This window comes from Pseudorca crassidens, chromosome 13 (genome assembly GCF_039906515.1).
Source record: "Pseudorca crassidens isolate mPseCra1 chromosome 13, mPseCra1.hap1, whole genome shotgun sequence".
Taxonomy (NCBI): domain Eukaryota; kingdom Metazoa; phylum Chordata; class Mammalia; order Artiodactyla; family Delphinidae; genus Pseudorca; species Pseudorca crassidens.
In genome coordinates this window covers 71,199,593-71,218,813 of record NC_090308.1, presented here as the reverse complement: position 1 = coordinate 71,218,813, position 19,221 = coordinate 71,199,593, and the positions used below count along the sequence as shown (strand labels likewise).

Sequence of the window (19,221 nt, the reverse complement as noted above, 5' to 3'; positions counted from 1 at the left end):
TGATGAAGACAGTGTAATAAAAATGAACCTGGGGCTTCCCTGGTGGCGCAGTGGCTGAGAGTCCGCCTGCCGATGCAGGGGACACGGGTTCGTGCCCCGGTCCGGGAAGATCCCACATGCCGCGGAGCGGCTGGGCCCGTGAGCCATGGCCGCTGAGCCTGCGCGTCCGGAGCCTGTGCTCCGCAGCGGGAGAGGCCACAACAGTTGAGAGGCCAGCGTACCGCAAAAAAAAAAAAAAAAAAAAACCTGATTTGGACTTTCCAAAGCCAACTGAGTGCCAGACTCACCTGAGGAAAAACAGATTCCTGAGCCCTGCTGCCAGATATTTTCATTCAAATCCAGGACGAGGCCCTGGAATCTGTATTTTTAAAAAGCTTCTCAGATGATTCAAGTGATTAGCCAGTTTTCAGAATCACTGCACTAAAGGATTTATCAGATCTCTACCAGAAGCATTTTTAAAAGGTATGTGATCTGTTTTCAAAAAAGTATGAAATGATGAGTTCTAAAGGAGGAAAGCTCCAGAATAATGCAAAAGCACAGATTTCTAGTCGTGCTCTTCTGGCTGGCAACCCGAGATATAATGAAAAGTATTTAACGTGTTTAAACCACCTAAGGTTCCTGGAACGAGCAGCAAATCATCAAGAAGGTAGATAAACGTTATATGAAAAGATGCATGCTTTTATCATGAACATCTTACTTTATTAATCATAGTAACAGCACTGGCAGCTCCTAGCCACTAAAGCCAGAACTTGGCCAGAGACATCCATCTAGCAAGAAACATAAATTACCTATAGCCTCAGCCCCAAAGGCTTAATTCTTGGTGGTGACTTAGGAACGAAGGGAGAATACGTACTGAAAGAAGGCCAGAAATCATGCAAACCAGCATCGCTCAAGGGCTCTACTTGCCAAAAACAGAAGAATCAAAAGACAAAAATAAAGGTCTCCCAAGTATTTTCTATACCATTTTCAAAGTTGATGTGATGATCTGGTTTAGATTTAAAACTATTGGAATGTGACATTCTCTAGATCTGTAATACTCAGGCCAATGTCTTTTACCTTTGGACTTCTATTCTGTGCCAATGGCTCAATTTTCTCCTCCTTTCAAAATCCCATTTGGAATCTACCTTCTTTACGCCCACCACCTCAGCTGAATGTGGATATAGATCTCTTGTCAGCTCAGTCTCCCTACCCAGGATCCCTTGCTGAAACTGCACCTTCATTTGGCAACGTGCATGTGGGCACTTTTTATCTCAGAAACCCCAAATTCTATGGTGTTTCTTTTTTTAAGAGTCTCTAATTACGCCAAATGTACTACAAATAGCTGGGAGTTTCTTTTGAATATTATTATTTCTTTGGTTTCCCCCCCGCCACCCCTTGTTTTGTGCTGATTCTTAGTACAGGAGATACAACCATACTGAACTACTACCTTTCTCAAAAGCAACATTTGCTCTGCTGGGGGTAGGGAGGAAGGTGGCAAAGACTGTCAGGATTTTGAGGTAGCATTTCATGACCCAGGAGAGGTACAAAAAATTAATTGTGGGGGCTTCCCTGGTGGCACAGTGGTTGAGAGTCCGCCTGCCGATGCAGGGGACACGGGTTCGTGCCCTGGTCCGGGAAGATCACACATGCCGCGGAGCAGCTGGGCCCGTGAGCCATGGCCGCTGAGCCTGTGCGTCCGGAGCCTGGGCTCCGCAGCGGGAGAGGCCACAACAGTGAGAGGCCCACGTACCGCAAAAAAAATAAATAAATAAAAAATAACTGTGCACTGCCACTGATAACTATGCATTCCTCCCTACACACAGGTACCAGAAGAACTCTGGAATCCGTGCCTGCTTGGACAATCTGCCCCATTTTACTGGCCTGTTTTTGTTGTCATGTCGATAGGTTATCAGAGTTGAATCTGGCCCCTCTTTATCTGAAGACAGAACCTGTCAGTCAATAACGTTTCACTCGCAGCGCGAGTGTGTGTGCTTGCTGAAGAGCTCAGAGCTCAGTTTCGTCATCTCAAGGACAGACTAAAAGAAGATGAACGATGTGACAAAAGTGTTTTCCACGTTAGAGCATAACAAAGGGGTGCAGAGTGGTCATAACGGAAGATAACAGGTGGTTAACTCCATCAGTATTTAATTTTGTATTTGCTAAAAGTCCATGTCCATAATTTTCTGACTGTCTGAAAGACTCGTGTATATAACTTCCGCCTCTGCGCTTTTTAGTACCTACATATATAGTGATCATATGCTCAATAAGAAATGGAAAAGAGGGAGGAAAAAAAAGCAAGCCAGATACTTTTCACCAAGCTTCAAAGTTCCTTAGGAATCAGAATTTTTTTTTTTAAACCACAGTGTATGCAATGTATTAACCATCATTCAAGGTGGTGACAGTATCACTGGCTAAAATTCTGATAACATCACAGGGGAAAGGAAAACTTTTTCCATACAGCATGGAGTTTCAAGCCCTAGACCTAAAGATTAAACTCTCAGGAAGGAAACAACTACCCTTGCAACATATAAAATACTTTTAGTTACTATCTCTTTCTTACAGGAACCACACATTTAACTATAACTGTAAAGCAAAAAACTTTTTTAAATAATTGAAAACAGAACTGTGCCAAACAGAACAAAATAAAATAAAAATAAAATAAAATACTATAGTCCTATTCTGTGTTAGATGAAGTCTATCCTTCATGATACCTATTAATACCCTACATTTTATTTTGGAGTTTCCTGCATTAACATTCACTTGGTTTATTAGTGAAAGCCAAGATATATTTATTTAAGAAAAAGATTAAGTCTGGATTGGTTTTTGTTTTGTGGCTTCTTGTCCTCCCTAAAAATGCTCCAAATTAACACTGTGAAAAGCAAATACTAGTCATGCTGGGAGCGCTCCTTTTTATCCTTTCTTTACTGTATTTATTCTCCCTCTAATTTTTAGTTTGGAAGGATTTCTTTTAAACCAAGTATTAGTTTGTTTATATTAAAACGTACTAATCTTAGTGGGCTAAATAGTATGTCAACTGTTTCTTGCTGTAAGACACTAAACTAAGATATCTGAGTATTATCAGTGACCAAATAATCCATTTCAATCAACCTTACTGATACTGATGAATTATTTAAGATATTGATAATTATAGTACATATGGATATGAGGTAAGTGATAGAAAATACTATAGATGTGGAGTTGAAAACAAAAACTGAAAACAGACAACACATTAGAATACTAATTATCTAGCCTGATGATTACATAACTCCATAAATGCGCTAACCTCACAGTGTTACTTTATAGTTTGGGTTTTATGGGTTTAAAGACTGAAGGAGTTCGACTAATAAAAAATTTTATTTAGAACTTTAAGATATTTTTTACCTATTATAAACAACTGTATGTAAGTTAATGAAATTAATAAAATGATTATTATTGGTTTTCAAGAGAGGTTGTAAAAAATACTAAGAATAAAGGATAACAAGCACCAAAAAATCATGCAAAACTGAAAGCAAGATTATACCAGTTTAGTAGTTACTCTAAGATTTATTAGTTCTGCCACAAAAATCAACATTATAATTTTGACGGTTTAAAAACATGAAAGAAAAAGTGGTGAATTGAAGTTTCTCTTACATTAAATAGCACAAAAACTATTAAATATATAAGAATCTTTTAAAACATAACTTTATTTATCTTGGCAAGCAGAACATATGCAGCTCTTTATTTTGGCAAGTAAAAGACATGAAGTAAGAGTGACTGATTAGGTCTAGGCAACAATTTCACAGTTATTCCAAATACTAGTCATGCTGTAATACATGTCCTTCCAAGTATTGTAATCCATGGAATTTGGAGTCTCAGTTCAGTTAATCTAGTTAAAAGTACTTGAGATGCTAAAATCTATGTATTTTTTTGAAGATTTCCCATTGAAATGTCATGAGAAATCATGAAAGAAAACCACCGTCGTGGGCTTTCACCTTTTCTGATTCTCGCATGTATTGCATCCCTAAGTACAGCACAGTTTGTACAGCGTTTTCCATGGCTCCCACTATATACATATGATGATCCTCAAATCTCCACCTCTGGAGCTCAGGTCCTTTTCCCGAGCGTCAGTCTTGTCTCTCCAACTGCCAAAGGGACACCTCTATCTGAGGTCTCCACGGGCACCTTAAACTTGCTATGTCCGAAACTGATCTCATTACCTTTCCCTTAAACTGGCCTATTCTTTATTCCTTTTTTTTTTTGTAACATTAATGGCCACATCACTTACCTATACACCCAAGGAGTCCTGCTAGATTCCTTCCTCTGCTCTACTTCTCCTTCCGTATTTAATCGGTTACTAAGTACGCCAATCCTGTATCCTAAACATCTACTGAATCAAACATCTTTCACCGACCCTCTTAGTCACTGCTTTATTTCAGGCCTTAATTAACTTTGATCTGTATTACTGCGACAGCTTTGTAACTAGTTTCTTAGCTGCACCTCATTTCAGTCCATCCTCCACAAGGCCATCAGAGTGACAAGAGGCTGAAAACTGCTCACGTTCAGGATTTAGAAGAGCCTTCATCACCTGTCATCACTTGAGTCCTTTCAAACCTAATCCCTAAATGTCTCTTCTCGCAAAACATTTTCTTTTGCAAATGCTGTTCTTCTGCCCCGAAGGCACTCATTCATTAACTCATTTATTAACAACATATTTATTGTCAATTACTAGACACCGGTAGGGCTTTGAAGATAGAGAGGTAGAAGACATGATCCGTAGCTTCAATCAAGATCTCAGAGTGAACTTGCCATTCAACTTCCCTTATCTCAGTTTTGCATATAAGAAGTTTAAGATGTCTATGGAGACTCGAGATCAGCTCCCAACTCTTCCTTTCAAACTCAGCTGGAAAGACACCTTGTCTTGGAACCGTCCTCAGCCTCCCTGTTCTTCCCTTTAGTGTGGTGGAAGCACCATGTCCTGTGCACCCCTGGCACCAAGGACATATTTCTGTAACATTGTCACGTGGAGTTGTAACTCTTGGCTTGTTTGAGTTTTTCCCACTAGGCTGGGAGCCTCCTGAGATCAAGGGCCTTACTGTGTCCCCACAAGTATAATGCCTGAGCCACAGATGATTTCACTCAGTAAATGTTCTTATTTCATGACAGTATACGTCATGAGGCCACAGTGTACAATTTTTTATAGTTTTGCTGATTCTTTAAAGCAATAGGAATTTTTAAGCCAACAAACTTTATTTCTTATATACTATAAACAATTACACTGTTATTATTTATTGTTAATGAAATTAATAAAATTATTATTATTTGGTCCCAGGAGATGTTATAAAGGTACTTTCTGTTTTGTTTCACAGCTTTATAGATACTCATGTTCTACAAACAGTTATGCATATACTTTTTCTTCATTTAAAGCAAAATTTCTTGATCTATATCTTTTTAAAAATGAACATTCTTCTAGCTTTAAAGAAACACAATGATTAAGGAGAACCTGGAATATGGAGAAAGGCACTAAAAGTAAGTTTTAAAGTAATATGTATTTGATGCATTTCTTTCTCTTTCATATACAACTCAATTTTTAAAGCAAAATAGTTACATATAATATAGTGTTTTCCTATTTTCACCTAACATTATATTATGAATCCTTTAAGGTTATTTATAGTTCTTTGAAAATAACTTTAAGTCTGTATATTACAGGGGCTATTCCCCAATTCATGTCACAATTATCCTTTATTTAGGTAAGTATAACATATCACTATTATAATTACTGTATGATGAAACATTTCACTAATGTAAATAGTGCTGTGATAACACCCTCACACATAAAACACTGTACACATCTCTATCGCTATGGTAAAGATTCTTAGAATGGAAACTGTTGGATCAGAAGCATAAACTTTCAAAGACTCTTGGATACACATAAAATAGCTTTCCAGAAAGTCAGCACACATTCACATTTGTTTCTCTATTAAATTCCTGGATACATTGCTTATCACTGATTTTTTAAAAAATTCACCTTAGGGCTTCCCTGGTGGCGCAGTGGTTGAGAGTCCGCCTGCCGATGCAGGGGACACGGGTTCGTGCCCCGGTCTGGGAACGGAGCGGCTGGGCCCATGAGCCATGGCCGCTGAGCCTGCGCGTCCGGAGCTTGTGCTCCGCAGCGGGAGAGGCCACAGCAGTGAGAGGCCCGCATACCGCAAAAAAAAAAAAAAAAAAAAAATTCTCCTTCATGTGGAAGGGGGATTTACAAGTATATTTTCTCTGGCAGTTTAAGGAAGGGTGAGTGATGTGCACATCTGGCAGCAGTAATAATAACGCCTTATAATTGGGTCATGGTCACCTTCCTACTCTTATTTAGCTTCTCACAATAACCCTATAACGTGGATACTATTGTCTCTATTAAAGCTGGGAGACAACCTCAAGGAAGTTAACACTGAAACAGCCCATTTATTAAAGTTCTTCTCAGGAATTACCATGAAAACTCTCAAGACTCTGGTTAAGAGAAAGTAGCTGGTAAAAGAGCTGTTTCATTTTTTTCCTTCTTTCTTTCCAGCCAGTGTGCAATTTGACAGGCAGCCCTTAGTGAAAGGAGCTGGACTGAAGTGTTTCACCCGTATCAGTCTCAAACCACCTCACTTGGAAACTAAACGAATTCACGCGGGCAGACAACCGATGGAGCTGTAAAAAGCCTACTCACATCACAGACGGATACGATAGCCGAGCCATAGTTTTCTTCTTTATTCAGAAGAGTACCCGCATTATTGTATGACATGGTCATTCGTGTGCAATGGCCACTCTTTTAACACAGTGTTGGAGGTGAGGTAGGTGGAAACAGTAGTTGTCTTTGAGATGGGCGTCCAGAATGGGGTACTGATTAAAATACTGTATCTGGTTAAAAATGACAAACTCTTACCTTAACTATTAATCCTTTCGAGTCCACCAACCATATCTTCTTCATGGCTTTCTCCTTTGGTAAACCTTCTTTCTCCATGGCCATAACAATCAAGTGTGCAATCCCTAAGGCAGCCTTAAAAACAAAAATGTTTCATGTTGTTCCACATAATCCCTTATCAAGACTTACATTTTACCTCATTTCGTCACTGTGAACAAGGAAGTACAAAATGGCTCTGTTGACCGAAAGAGCTACATTCTTCACTTGTACTGGGAGTGAAGTATTTTTGTCACATTTGGGTTCTGCTAAATGACAATTATTTACTCTTTTTATTACAACACGATCACTATTATGCTGCTTTATACTGAGCCACAGATAAACCAGTGATATCCTTGGTTGTCAGCATCTTTAACCCTGTTCATACAATTAAGATTTCCTCTAATAAGAAAATATTGAATTTAAAATAATGAACTGCTCAACCTTGCTTATGAGACTGTATTGCTTATTGTTCAGTTCAAGCTCTGCTAACTGAATTGGAAGAATGAAGCCTGGTCATTTGGATGAGAACTTGACCAATTAGGCAATAAAATGGAACACTTAAAATATGTGTTCCCGAGCATTTATTTACTCTCTTAATTTGGACAAAGAAAGTACTGTGAGATTTCTTGCAAGATTAAAGGAAACAACTCCTTTGGTATATGATAAATTTGGAGATGATCTGTGAAATTTCCAAAACCTTTTCAGGGACAAACAAGGGCCAGTTTTGAATCAACCAACCATGAATACCTCTCTCCTGCTGAGTACCAAGAACTGGCCTGTGGCATTCAACAAAACCCTTTGGAAATTTAAAGAAGTTTACTAAAATTAAGTACAGCATGTAACAATTCACAGAAATTTAAAAAAATCAAATTTTAATGAGCTGTAATTTAACCTTGATTTTTATTCTGATATGAAAATAAATTTGTGACTTACACCCTGAATTCTTTCACATGTTTGTATCTTGTAAGTTTTAGCTTCATGTATTTTGCTTTAAGAACAAGTAAAATCAAACCCAAGACAGTATACACAGTTTCTTCCAGTGTAATACATTTATTCATAATCATATTAAATTTGAAAATTTAAGGCTTCTTAAAATATGTATAGCCACGAAGCATTTCCCCATTTATTACATTCTATAATTCTAAAAAGATTTTGGCAGTTTTCTCACAAGAAGCTCAAACTAAATTGACATTTTAATTTCTATTTTGGGGGTGAATTATTATAACGAGTCTAATTTTCTTCTTTCAAATGATTAACCCATAGAAAAAGAGAACAGGAAACAGCATTATTTTGTATTCCTGCCAACTCTTTCCAACAATTTTAAATGTTTTAGTTCTTTTGCGTGTGAATGGTTATACTGCATGATGAATCTTCAATTCAAAATATTTTTTCTAAGAAACTTCTATATAGTTATGAATGTGCACACTGAATTGTGAGTCAAGTTAAGAAAATTTTGGTATGTGACACTGGAGGATACTAAAAGTTAGCATCGCCTATAATAGCTTAAATACTTAAAGGTTTCTATATATAATTAGTCATACATTGGAAACTTTTTTGGTTCCTGCATGGCACCTTAAATATGCCTAACAAAAACCCACGGCAACATCTGATAATCTTACAAATTGAAAACTGTGAAAATATCTCTATGCCTCTAAAGTCTCCTGTGAAAAATTAATATGCCTCAATACTTAATTTGAAGAATCTTTCAGTAAAACCTATAGTTTCAATAAACTAAAAATTTGAAAGACTACCTCAAACTTCAAATTTATGAGTAATTAGAATGAATGTTATGTTCACTAGTGTAGGAGAACGTTAGCCCTACATAAGGCAGGTACCTCTCCAGCTCCTTGGAATAGTACTGTTTGATCAGACAGCTTATTCTTGGTTATTCGAAGGGCTGCAAGGATGCCAGCAACTGCGACAGATGCCGTTCCTGCAACAAGAAACACCCTGAGCAATCCTCACATGGGCGCTGCTGTATCCCGAATCCCAAGCCTCAAACTGATACTCATGTCTTGAAATCATCACACAACAGGGTAACTGGTGCAGAAAAGGAACCTGCGGTTGTCTGACCCCACGCTTGCATTTGACGTGAAATTCTCAGGCTACTGACATCTGTCTTTTAAGACAGCAACTTACGACTTTTGAAAACTTTCCAAAAAAGAAGGTTCTGTGGCTGAATTTGGTGATGCAGTGACTAAGAACCTGCTGGAGAGGATGTGGAGAAGAGGGAACCCTCCTACACTGTTGGTGGGAATGTAAGTTGGTGCAGCCACTGTGGAAAACAGTATGGAGGTTCCTCAGAAAACTAAAAATAGAGCTACCATAGGATCCAGCAATCCCACTCCTGGGCATATATCCAGAAAAAACTATAATTCAAAAAGATTCATGCACCCCTATGTTCCTAGCAGCACTATTCACAATAGCCAAGATATAAAAACAATCTAAATGTCCACTGACAGAAGAATGGATAAAGAAGGTGTGGTATATATGTATATACAATGGAATATTACTCGGCCACAAAAAGAATGAAATAATGCCATTTGCAGCAACATGGGTGCAACCAGAGATTATCATACTAAGTGAAGTAAGTCAGAGAGAGAAAGACAAATAGCATATGACATCACTTATATACGGAATCTAAAAAAATGATACAAATGAAGTTATTTACAAAACAGAAATAGAGTCACAGATGTAGAAAACAAAGTTATGGTTCCCAGGGGGGAAAGGTGGAGGGGGAGGGATAAATTAGGAGTGGGAGGTTGGGTTTAGCAGAGGTAAGCTTTTATATATAGGATGGATAAACAACAAGGTCCTTCTGTATAGCACAGAGAACTGTATTCAATATCCTATGATAAACCATAATGGAAAAGAATATTTTTAAAAAAGAATGTATATATATTCAAACTGAATCACTTTTCTGCACAGCAGTAGTTAACACAACATTGTAAATCAACTATACTTCAATTTTAAAATAAATAAATAGATAGATAAATAGGTCAATAAATAAAAAAGAACATGGGGTTTGGATTCTTAGGTGGATTTCCAGCTCAACCTGTTTACTAGCTGAATGAATTTAGAGAAATCATTGTGTTTATCAGTTTGCTCAGCTGTAAAATCACTGTATTATATGAGATCAAAAAATACTAAGTGCTATTAGAAAATTTAAATGTTTTAATTTTCAACTGGAAAAATTAACAGTTAATAGCAACGAAAAACTGATGTTGATGCAGTCTTTAATCAGCTTCCTGCCTATGATAAATCACTGGTGAATCCCAAAGACACTGGACAAAATTAATGTAAAAATCATTTAGGATAAAAACTGAGCTTTCCTCATCATGCCTCATGGTAGTAGAAACTTCACCAGTTCTAATTTTATTGCTTTGCCATATAAGCTTTCACAGATCACAGAGCAGTTCTTTTGCTTTGAACATAATTACATGGCTCAATTCCTTCATGGTTCACGTCTGAAATATAACTCTGAAGCTTCCTGCAGTACCTCCCTGTTGTATCTACAATTTACTCCTCTAAAGTAACATTCTACCTATGATTCCTAGATCACTCAGCTGGGTAGTAAAGCCTAGTGAAACTTTAAACACTCTCATTTAGTTAAAAAAATAAAAATAAACCAAAAAACATAGATTAGAATAGGTTTGAAGAGTGACACAATGATGAAGCGTTATGTATGCCAAATACCAAAGATGCATTAAACATTGCACCATCAGTAGATTTGTTCTTTTGAATTTTTTGGTTGTTTGCTTCTTTCTTATAGAATTTGGTAGTCACAAATAAGATCACAATAAATGATTAATTATTGAAGAGCTGTGTGTCTCTTGCATGTTTTTTATTTAGGAACACAAGTATAAAATGCTTGCAATTTTGAGCCGCCATGCTACACATTATGAATTGCAATTAAGTCACACATCACACAAAGGTCACTCTTCTATATATTATTTATGATGAAAGCCTGTGTAAAAATAAGGCGCTGATCTACGTAAGAAAGATACCATGGCAGGTTTAGAATGGTACTTGCTTCATACAACAAGATAGATTGACTAGAGTTGTTAAACAGATGAAAAGAGAATTTTAATTAGAGAGGTACAGCTATCCAGACACTAGATGAACACTTATTCACAAATAGCATCTCAAACTGTCTCTACATTGGCCAGAAGTTTGGATTTAAGGGACTCTAAGCTCCCTTCCAACTCTGAGATTCTGTAACTTGAAGGGTCTCTACAGATTCTACCAGCACCCCAAGATTTAACCAGCCGAAGAGTCAAAGTTGAAGTATCATCAACAATCACTGTGTCTATACTATTGTTTTGATTTTTAAATAGAATTGGGCATTTAAGGATAGACAGAATAAAATATTCCAAAAGATACTAGCTATAATGTGTGATATTTTTATATGGTTATGCTACATCATTCTGCACTAAAACTCAAAATGTTTTAAGTTCAGACATATTACCCCAAATAAGGCAAAATAAGTCTCTATCTACACTGGATATCAGAGCCTTATATTTAAAAGTATATTTTATGGGGATTCCCTGGTGATGCAGCGGTTAAGAATCCACCTGCCAACGCAGGAGACATGGGTTCGAGCCCTGGTCCGGGAAGATCCCACATGCCGCGGAGCAACTAAGCCCGTGTGCCACAACTACTGAGCTTGCTCTCTAGAGCCCACGTGCCACAACTACTGAAGCATGCGCGCCTAGAGCCCGTGCTCCGCAACAAGAGAAGCCCCCACTCGCCGCAACTAGAGAAAACCTGAGCACAGCAACGAAGATCCAACGCAGCCAAAAATAAATAAATAAAATAAATAAATTTTAAAAATATATTTTATAATATTTCCTGAGGACATAATGAAACATCTAAACTTCTCTTTACAGAATTAATTAACAAAATTAGAAATATTTAGCACTACCAAAAGGTGAACTTGAACATGATTCTTCTACATAACCTGGTCCTACCGCCTGATACTGCCTTGATTTAAATTTCATTGCAATCAAGGGAGTAAATGTGGCAAGTTGATATTACATAAAAATGTGAGTCTCCACATTAAATTGTTCCAAAGTAACTTGTGCTTTGAGACCGAAAACTAAACTTTTAGGAAATCAAAGACAGGTTAAAGTTTACCTTTGTACTATCACTTTTAAAGAGTACTTAACATTTAACATTGTTAGCGAGATACTAAAGGGTCAATCTTAAAAGTGTAGAAACTTCTATTGTCTTTGTGTACATTACAACTTTAACATTAAGTCACCATTTATGCTGTCCCTTTGCTGTGTTTATTAAATATCAGTCTTACCTTTTATCAAAGAATCACTTCTACTAATGCAATTCATTTATTAAATCTGATTAGACTTACTATATAAAACTAGTAGAGAAGACTTATGTATAATCCAATTATTACAGTGCTTTACTAGATAAATAGATCAGGTGAAGAACAAGAACTAGAGGCAGGAGGAGGATGAATAAATGTGTTTAAGCACACAGACTGAGGCGTTTAGGGCACCTACCCCGGTCCTGAGGGGTTAATGTGAGAGGTCCAGGGTACCTACCCCGGTCCTGAGGGGTGAATGTGAGAGGTCCAGGGCACCTACCCTGGTCCTGAGGGGTGAATGTGAGACGTCCTGGGCACCTACCCCGGTCCTGAGGGGTGAATGTGAGAGGTCCAGGGTACCTACCCCGGTCCTGAGGGCCTGAGTGTAGGAGGCACCAAGTACCTCTGGAAGTGGGGATAAAAGAGAGGATACACACAGGAAGCTGCTCAAAAATCTGTTAAGAAGTTGTCTGAACCCAGATCCACTTCCCTCTCCTGTCGGCACACAGTTGACTCTCCCACACCCTGGAGGTTTAGAAAGAAACTAGAGGTTTCTTTTCTTTTTTTTTTTTTTTTTTTTTTTTGCGGTACGCGGGCCTCTCACTGCTGTGGCCTCTCCCGTTGCGGAGCACAGGCTCCGGATGCGCGGGCTCAGCGGCCATGGCTCACGGGCCCAGCTGCTCCACAGCACGTGGGATCTTCCCGGACCGGGGCACGAACCCACGTCCCCTGCATCGGCAGGCGGACTCTCAACCACTGCGCCACCAGGGAAGCCCCTAGAGGTTTATTTTCTAAAGAGGGTCTCCGGACTGTAAGGCACCAGACATAATTGTAAGGTTCCAGGGATAATGGTGCAACGGTACCATACTCAAAATAAGAAGACTAAATGAAAGTTTATTCTTTCCCTACTTGGCTTGAAGAATACTGGCAGAAAGTTGACACTGGCAGGAATAATAAATAATATAATAATAAATATGTCACCTATAATCCCATTGTCTAGGTACCGTAGTTTTCAACATTCTGATGTACATTCTTACAAGTTCTTTCTCTACCTGATATATGCAAATTCAAGAAAACTTTATAGAAAAATATTTCATGGGAATAGAATCTAAAAAAGAGTGGATATATGTATAACTGATTCATTTTGCTGTACATCTGAAACTAACCCAACATTGTTAATCAACTATATTCCAATAAAAATTAATTTAAAAAAATCTCATGCCATGCTTATTATTTTAACATACTTAACATATTTTTATCACCTAAAAATATTTTGTGACTATCTTACCATATCAATAATATATTTTAAAATATTATTTTGTATAGTTGTAATATCCTATAGGATGAACCTGTGATAACTTATTTAACCAAACCTGTATCTTTGGGTATTTAGAGGCTTTCTGATTTTTGCCATTAAACATAACATCACAATAAATATCTTTATCTGAATAGACATTTTTCCAGAGAAGACATACAAATGGGCAAGACCTCACTAACCATCAGGGGAATGCCATTCAAAACCAGAATGGGATATTACCTCACACCTGTCTGAATGGCTATTATCAAAAAGACAAGGGACCCTCCTGTAATTTGCTACAGGATGCATTTCCCAAATTGCAATTCCTCTGCTCTTCCTGAATAAACTTAATTTCTGGTATTAAAAAAAAAAGACAAAAAATAACACATGTTGTCAAGGATGTAGAAAAAAAAGAACCCTGGTGCACTGCTGGTGGGAATGTAAATTGGTGCAGCCTCTATGTGTTTTCCAAAAACAGTATGGAGGTTCCTCAAAAAATTAAAACTAGAATTACTATGTGACCCAGCAATTCCACTTCTGCATATTTCTCTGCAGGAAACGAAATCACCATCTTGAAAAGATACATGCACCCCTATGTTCACTGTAGCATTATTTACAATTGCCAAGACGTGGAAACAACCCAAGTGTCCAATGACAAATGAATGGGTAAAGAAAATGTGAAGTAGATATATATATATGAATATTATTCAACCACTAAAAGGTAAGAAATTCTATCTTTTGTGACAACAGGGATGAACCGTGAGGGCACTATGCTAAGTGAAACAAGTCAGACAGTGAAAGACAAATACTCTATCTCCCTTATATGTGGAATCTAAAACAAAAAACAAACACATAGATACAGGGAACAGACTGGTGGCAGTTGTACAAAATGGGTACAGGGAGTCAAAGGCACAGACTTCCAGTTAGAAGATAAATAAGTTCTGGGAGTGTAATGTACATCATGGTGACTAAGTTAATAATACTATATTGTACACTGAAAGTTGGCACAAGAGTAGATCTTCAAAGTTCTTATCACAAGAAAAAACTAACTATGTGTGGTGATGGATGTTAACTTATTGTGGTGATCATTTAGCAATACATACGTGTATCAAACCATTAAGCTGTACACCTAAAATTAATACAGTGTTATATGTCAATCACATCTCATTTTGAAAATAAACAAATATGTAAACTAACTAGCTAAATATCCCTGTATATTTGTTTTGCACACCTTCGTCTGCAGAGGATAAATTTCTAAAAACAGAATTCTTGGATCAAAGCTCTGCATAATATTAAGATCGGTGACATGTATTGCCACCCCAAGAGTTGTACCAATTTATATTCCCAACATCGATGTACAAGAGTGTTCATTTTCCTAAAGCATCATTAACAGTTGGGAGTACAATAAAAATCTTTGCCAGCTTGATACAGAACATGAGTTTGTCATCTGCTGTTTAATACGCTTTTTAAAACTTGGTGTGGTTAAACTTTAAAACATGTTTTCAGGCCAATGGTATTCCTTCGTTTGTGAAATGTCTGTTCTACCATGTCTGACTTTGATCTTTTCAATTATCAAAGCATTTGGTATAAGATTAGGCTACATTTACCTTATTTTCAAAAATCCTAACAAGCTAGTTCATTATGGCAAAAATTTCTATGTAAATTACTTAGAATGTCAAGTTAGAGAATAGCTATTCCAGAGAGGGTATTATGGGAAGAAAAATCTCTTTTCGCAGCTGATTTTTTTTTTTTTTTGCGGTACGCGGGCCTCTCACTGTTGTGGCCTCTCCCGTTGTGGAGCACAGGCTCCGGACGCGCAGGCTCAGCGGCCATGGCTCATGGGCCCAGCTGCTCTGCGGCATGTGGGATCCTCCCGGACCGGGGCACGAACCCGTGTCCCCTGCATCGGCAGGCGGACTCTCAACCACTGCACCACCAGGGAAGCCCTGCAGCTGATTTTAAAGACCAAAGTATAAGACCTTATTCTTTTGATCTGAATTTGTTGAATTCTGATGGTCTCCAGATTATATTATGAAATCTCCATTTCTGTTTTCTTTCTTTTTCTTAAAATTCTTTTTTTTTTTAATGTGGACCATTTTTAAAGTCTTTATTGCATTTGTTACAATATTGCTTCTGTTTTATGTTTTGGGTTTTTGGTCGCGAGGCATGTGGGATCGAACCCGCACCCCCTGCATTGGAAGGTGAAGTCTTAACCACTGGACCGCCAGGGAAGTCCCGTAATTTCCATTTCTTAATAGCTAATTTGCACACTTCTTCTAGTTAGCAATAATTTATAATTAGAATGCATTAAGGTCTAAATAAATTTTGAACTAAAATCTCTATCATTTAAGATTATTTTAGATCATTTATATAGTAGAATTTAAGTATTTTTAAAAATCAAATACTTTTCATAAAATGCTAATAAATTTAAATAACACATCTGTTAAAAAAAAAAAGAAAGAAAGAAAGAAAGTTACCCCAAAGGCCCAGTGTAAAAGCATTTATTTACATGGTAAGGCTGTAATAGTTATGTAATTATTTTTGTTGGCACTAGAATGCAATTTCTATGCCCACAGTGAGGAAAGTATGACACCTGTGGGCAAAATAGTAAAAACATAAGGTTAAAAAGGTAAAATAGAAACGTATGGGGAAGATGTGTCACTAAGGACACTATTTTGGTATGGAGAAAGCACAAAACAGTTTGGTCATTTCTAGTCAGAACCCCAATAACTTGCCCCAAGTTTTGTCTAGTCAGAGATTAGACCCACTTTTCTCAAACGTAACTTTCTGTTGGCTAAGGCGGTAGGACCCTAAAATGTGGAAATATGTAGACTGTGTGTGTGCAGATTATACTTTAGGCAGATTAGCTGAGGTGAAAACCAGTTATTTAATGCTCCATAGGGGTGATCTGCTGGGGGAAATGTTCCGCTGTGGATTCTCAGGGCAGCTCCACATGCAGTGCTCTTGGCTTGGCCTGGCATCTGCCTCAGATTTCCTGTGCTCCTGACTTTAATGCTGATGCAGCCCAAGCCGTGACCCCTAAATTCTTGGCCACAGTTGACAGAAATGCTGACCCTAATTCCTAATCGCTCATTTTGTTTGATGATTTGGATTTAGCGTTCTTTTCCCTAAACTGAACTCTGATACCTATTTATTCTGTAAAATGATTCAAAACTGTGCAATACCGGTCTTTAACGTCTATACAGACATTTCTGTGAGACCCACAAAATCAAAAGATATAGACCATTAAAGAAAGGACAGGACAGTTTTGTTCAACAGTTAACTGGTGGCTACTTTAGAGACTATACAAAATGAACTGGTAAGTGACTTATAGACACTGATCTACAAAGCCTATGTCTCTAGCATCAGAGGCACTCTATCATTATATATTATATCTTCAAGTTAGGGTTATAGCACATTAAAATTAGACTGTCTTCATTTCCTTTCTGAAATCCTCCACATATTCACTTCTTATAAATAAACACTCAAAAAAATGAATACAAAAAGAAGAAAATGAAGTTGAAATAACATAAAGATCTTTGTCATGAAGACGGCAATAAAGTAATAATGTAATTAACATCACAAAGGATTTTAGGAAAAGAAAGAGTAGATCAATTCCGTTAGTGCGCCTCAAAACGTAAAAAGAGACTCATTATCTTTAAATACACTATATTTACATAGCTATGTTATACTAAAGAACTCAAGCATAGTCAATTTTAAAAATTATAAAGTATATTTCAGCTGATAGTATTTTCACAAATAACTATTTTGTCCACAATATAAACTCTACGAGAGAAATATTATCATCCTCATTTTACATGTAAGCTTTTCTTTGACCGCCTCATTTCCAACGGCATTCATCTTACTCCACTTTGGCTACATTCCTCCTAAGTTTCATCTTGGTTCATCTCTCAGAACTAATCCTTCTTGGAAGAACTACATTAGAATAGCTCACTCATCATGGTCGCAATCTCCTACCTTTCCAGTTCTTTACTCAATTATCCCCATTATACCTATTGTTTAATTTCATGGGAATCTAGCCCTTTGGCCCTATCCACTCGTCCTTATATCTTCACTTCCTTCTCTATCCAACTTAGTGCTATGGTCATACTTTAACCTTAACTCTTATCCCGTTGTCCTTTCTCTGCACAAATACATAAAATACCCAGCATAGATAAACCCAACTGACCATCCTGGCCTTGCCTACTCCTAAGCTCTTGCACTCAAGCTGCTCAGCCTGGGGTCATGGTATGTTTGTGGTTTTCAACTTCAGTGGACCCTCGGCACCCACTACTGAATCCTTTTGTGTTTCATGGTCAGATGGCTCTCTAGTCCTCTACAGCAGCTCTTTCAAATTCCCTTTACCCTCATCAAACTTCTAATCCTCTCATTTCCAAAGAAAAAAATAGAAGCTATTATATAACTTCCTGCCATAGATGAGAAATTAAAACTCAGAGAGGTGAAGTCAATTGATCAAAGTCCACAGCCAATGAAGAAGGAGCAAAGCAAGTCAGTCTGACCCCAGAGTTCTTAACATCTATATGTTATAATGCCTCTCATTTTCTCATTCTTAGTTACTGCTTTCCCATTCTACCCGATCTTCAAGGCAAACACCTAGGCTCCATCCTTGGCCATTTCCTCACCCTCATCATCAACAACTACTCATCTATTTCTTAGTCTTCACTGGCATTTCCCCAGAACCAGGCACCATCACCATGCATCTGGACTACAGCAACAGCCTTTAGGTTTGCTCCCGATGAATTTAGTCTCTACACTGAAAACAGTGAAAGGGTTCTCCCCAAAATGCACGCCTACCTTAGCCAACCTAATTCCTTAGTTCGACCCTCACCAATTCTTTTTAGACCAGAGGCTGCCAAACTCTTTCTGTACATGGCCAGATAGTAAGTATTTTAGGGTTTGCGGTCACATGATGTCTGCCCCAGACTTACAAAAGCAATCATAAATAATACATAAACAAATGGGCATGGCCGTGTGGCAAGAAAACTTTACAAAAACAGACAGTGGGCTGGATTTGGCCCATAGGCTGTAGTTTGCTAACTCCTGCTTTGGATGTGTTACAGTTATTCATTTCATTAACATTAAGTACCTTCTATGGGCTGGGCACTGTATTAATGACAAGGTGATGAACAAAACAGACATATTCTTGTCCTTCACAGAGCTTAAAGTTTAGTGGGGAGGGAGATATTAATTTTTTTAATTACATAAATATATAGAACTGTTTCTGTGATAAGTTCAACAAGGGAAAAATAAGTAGGGCTATGCAAGCCTATGATAGGTAGATTTGACTTAGCACAAGGATCCAGAAGATTCTCCTGAGGAATGTCATGATTGAGAAGAGATTTGAAGAGGGGAGGGAAGAGTATTCTAGGAGGATGGATCAGCATTTGAATAGACCCTGTGACAGGAAGAAGTCTGGCTTATGTTTGGACCTGAAAAAGACGGTGATGGCTAGAATGGCAAAAAAAAAAAATGAGGTTGGAGAGACAGGTAGGGACCAGACCATGCATTTTGGACCATATTTATGACTTTCACCTTTCATCTTAAGTGCAATGGAAAACCATTCAAGTATTTTATGGAACGGATGATATGACTAGATATCTACGGCAAAAAGAAAACTTTGGCTTGTCACAAAATTCTCAGCTCCTATGTCTACATCTGGCAAACTGCAGTCATACTATGGAG

The 19,221-nt window shown here is 37.7% G+C and overlaps 1 protein-coding gene across 2 annotated transcripts in view; it reads right to left on the bottom strand.

The window, feature by feature from the left end:
* The window catches only part of ME1 (malic enzyme 1), a 195,040-nt gene that overhangs the window by 23,418 nt on the left and 152,401 nt on the right, over window positions 1-19,221 (bottom strand). For both annotated transcript variants that reach the window (XM_067702679.1, XM_067702680.1), the window contains exons 8-9: window positions 8,734-8,831; window positions 6,881-6,994 (exon numbers count right to left, since the gene is read on the bottom strand). In XM_067702679.1, coding sequence (XP_067558780.1) covers window positions 6,881-6,994; window positions 8,734-8,831 — 212 coding nt within the window. The remainder of the gene's footprint in view (window positions 1-6,880; window positions 6,995-8,733; window positions 8,832-19,221) is intronic.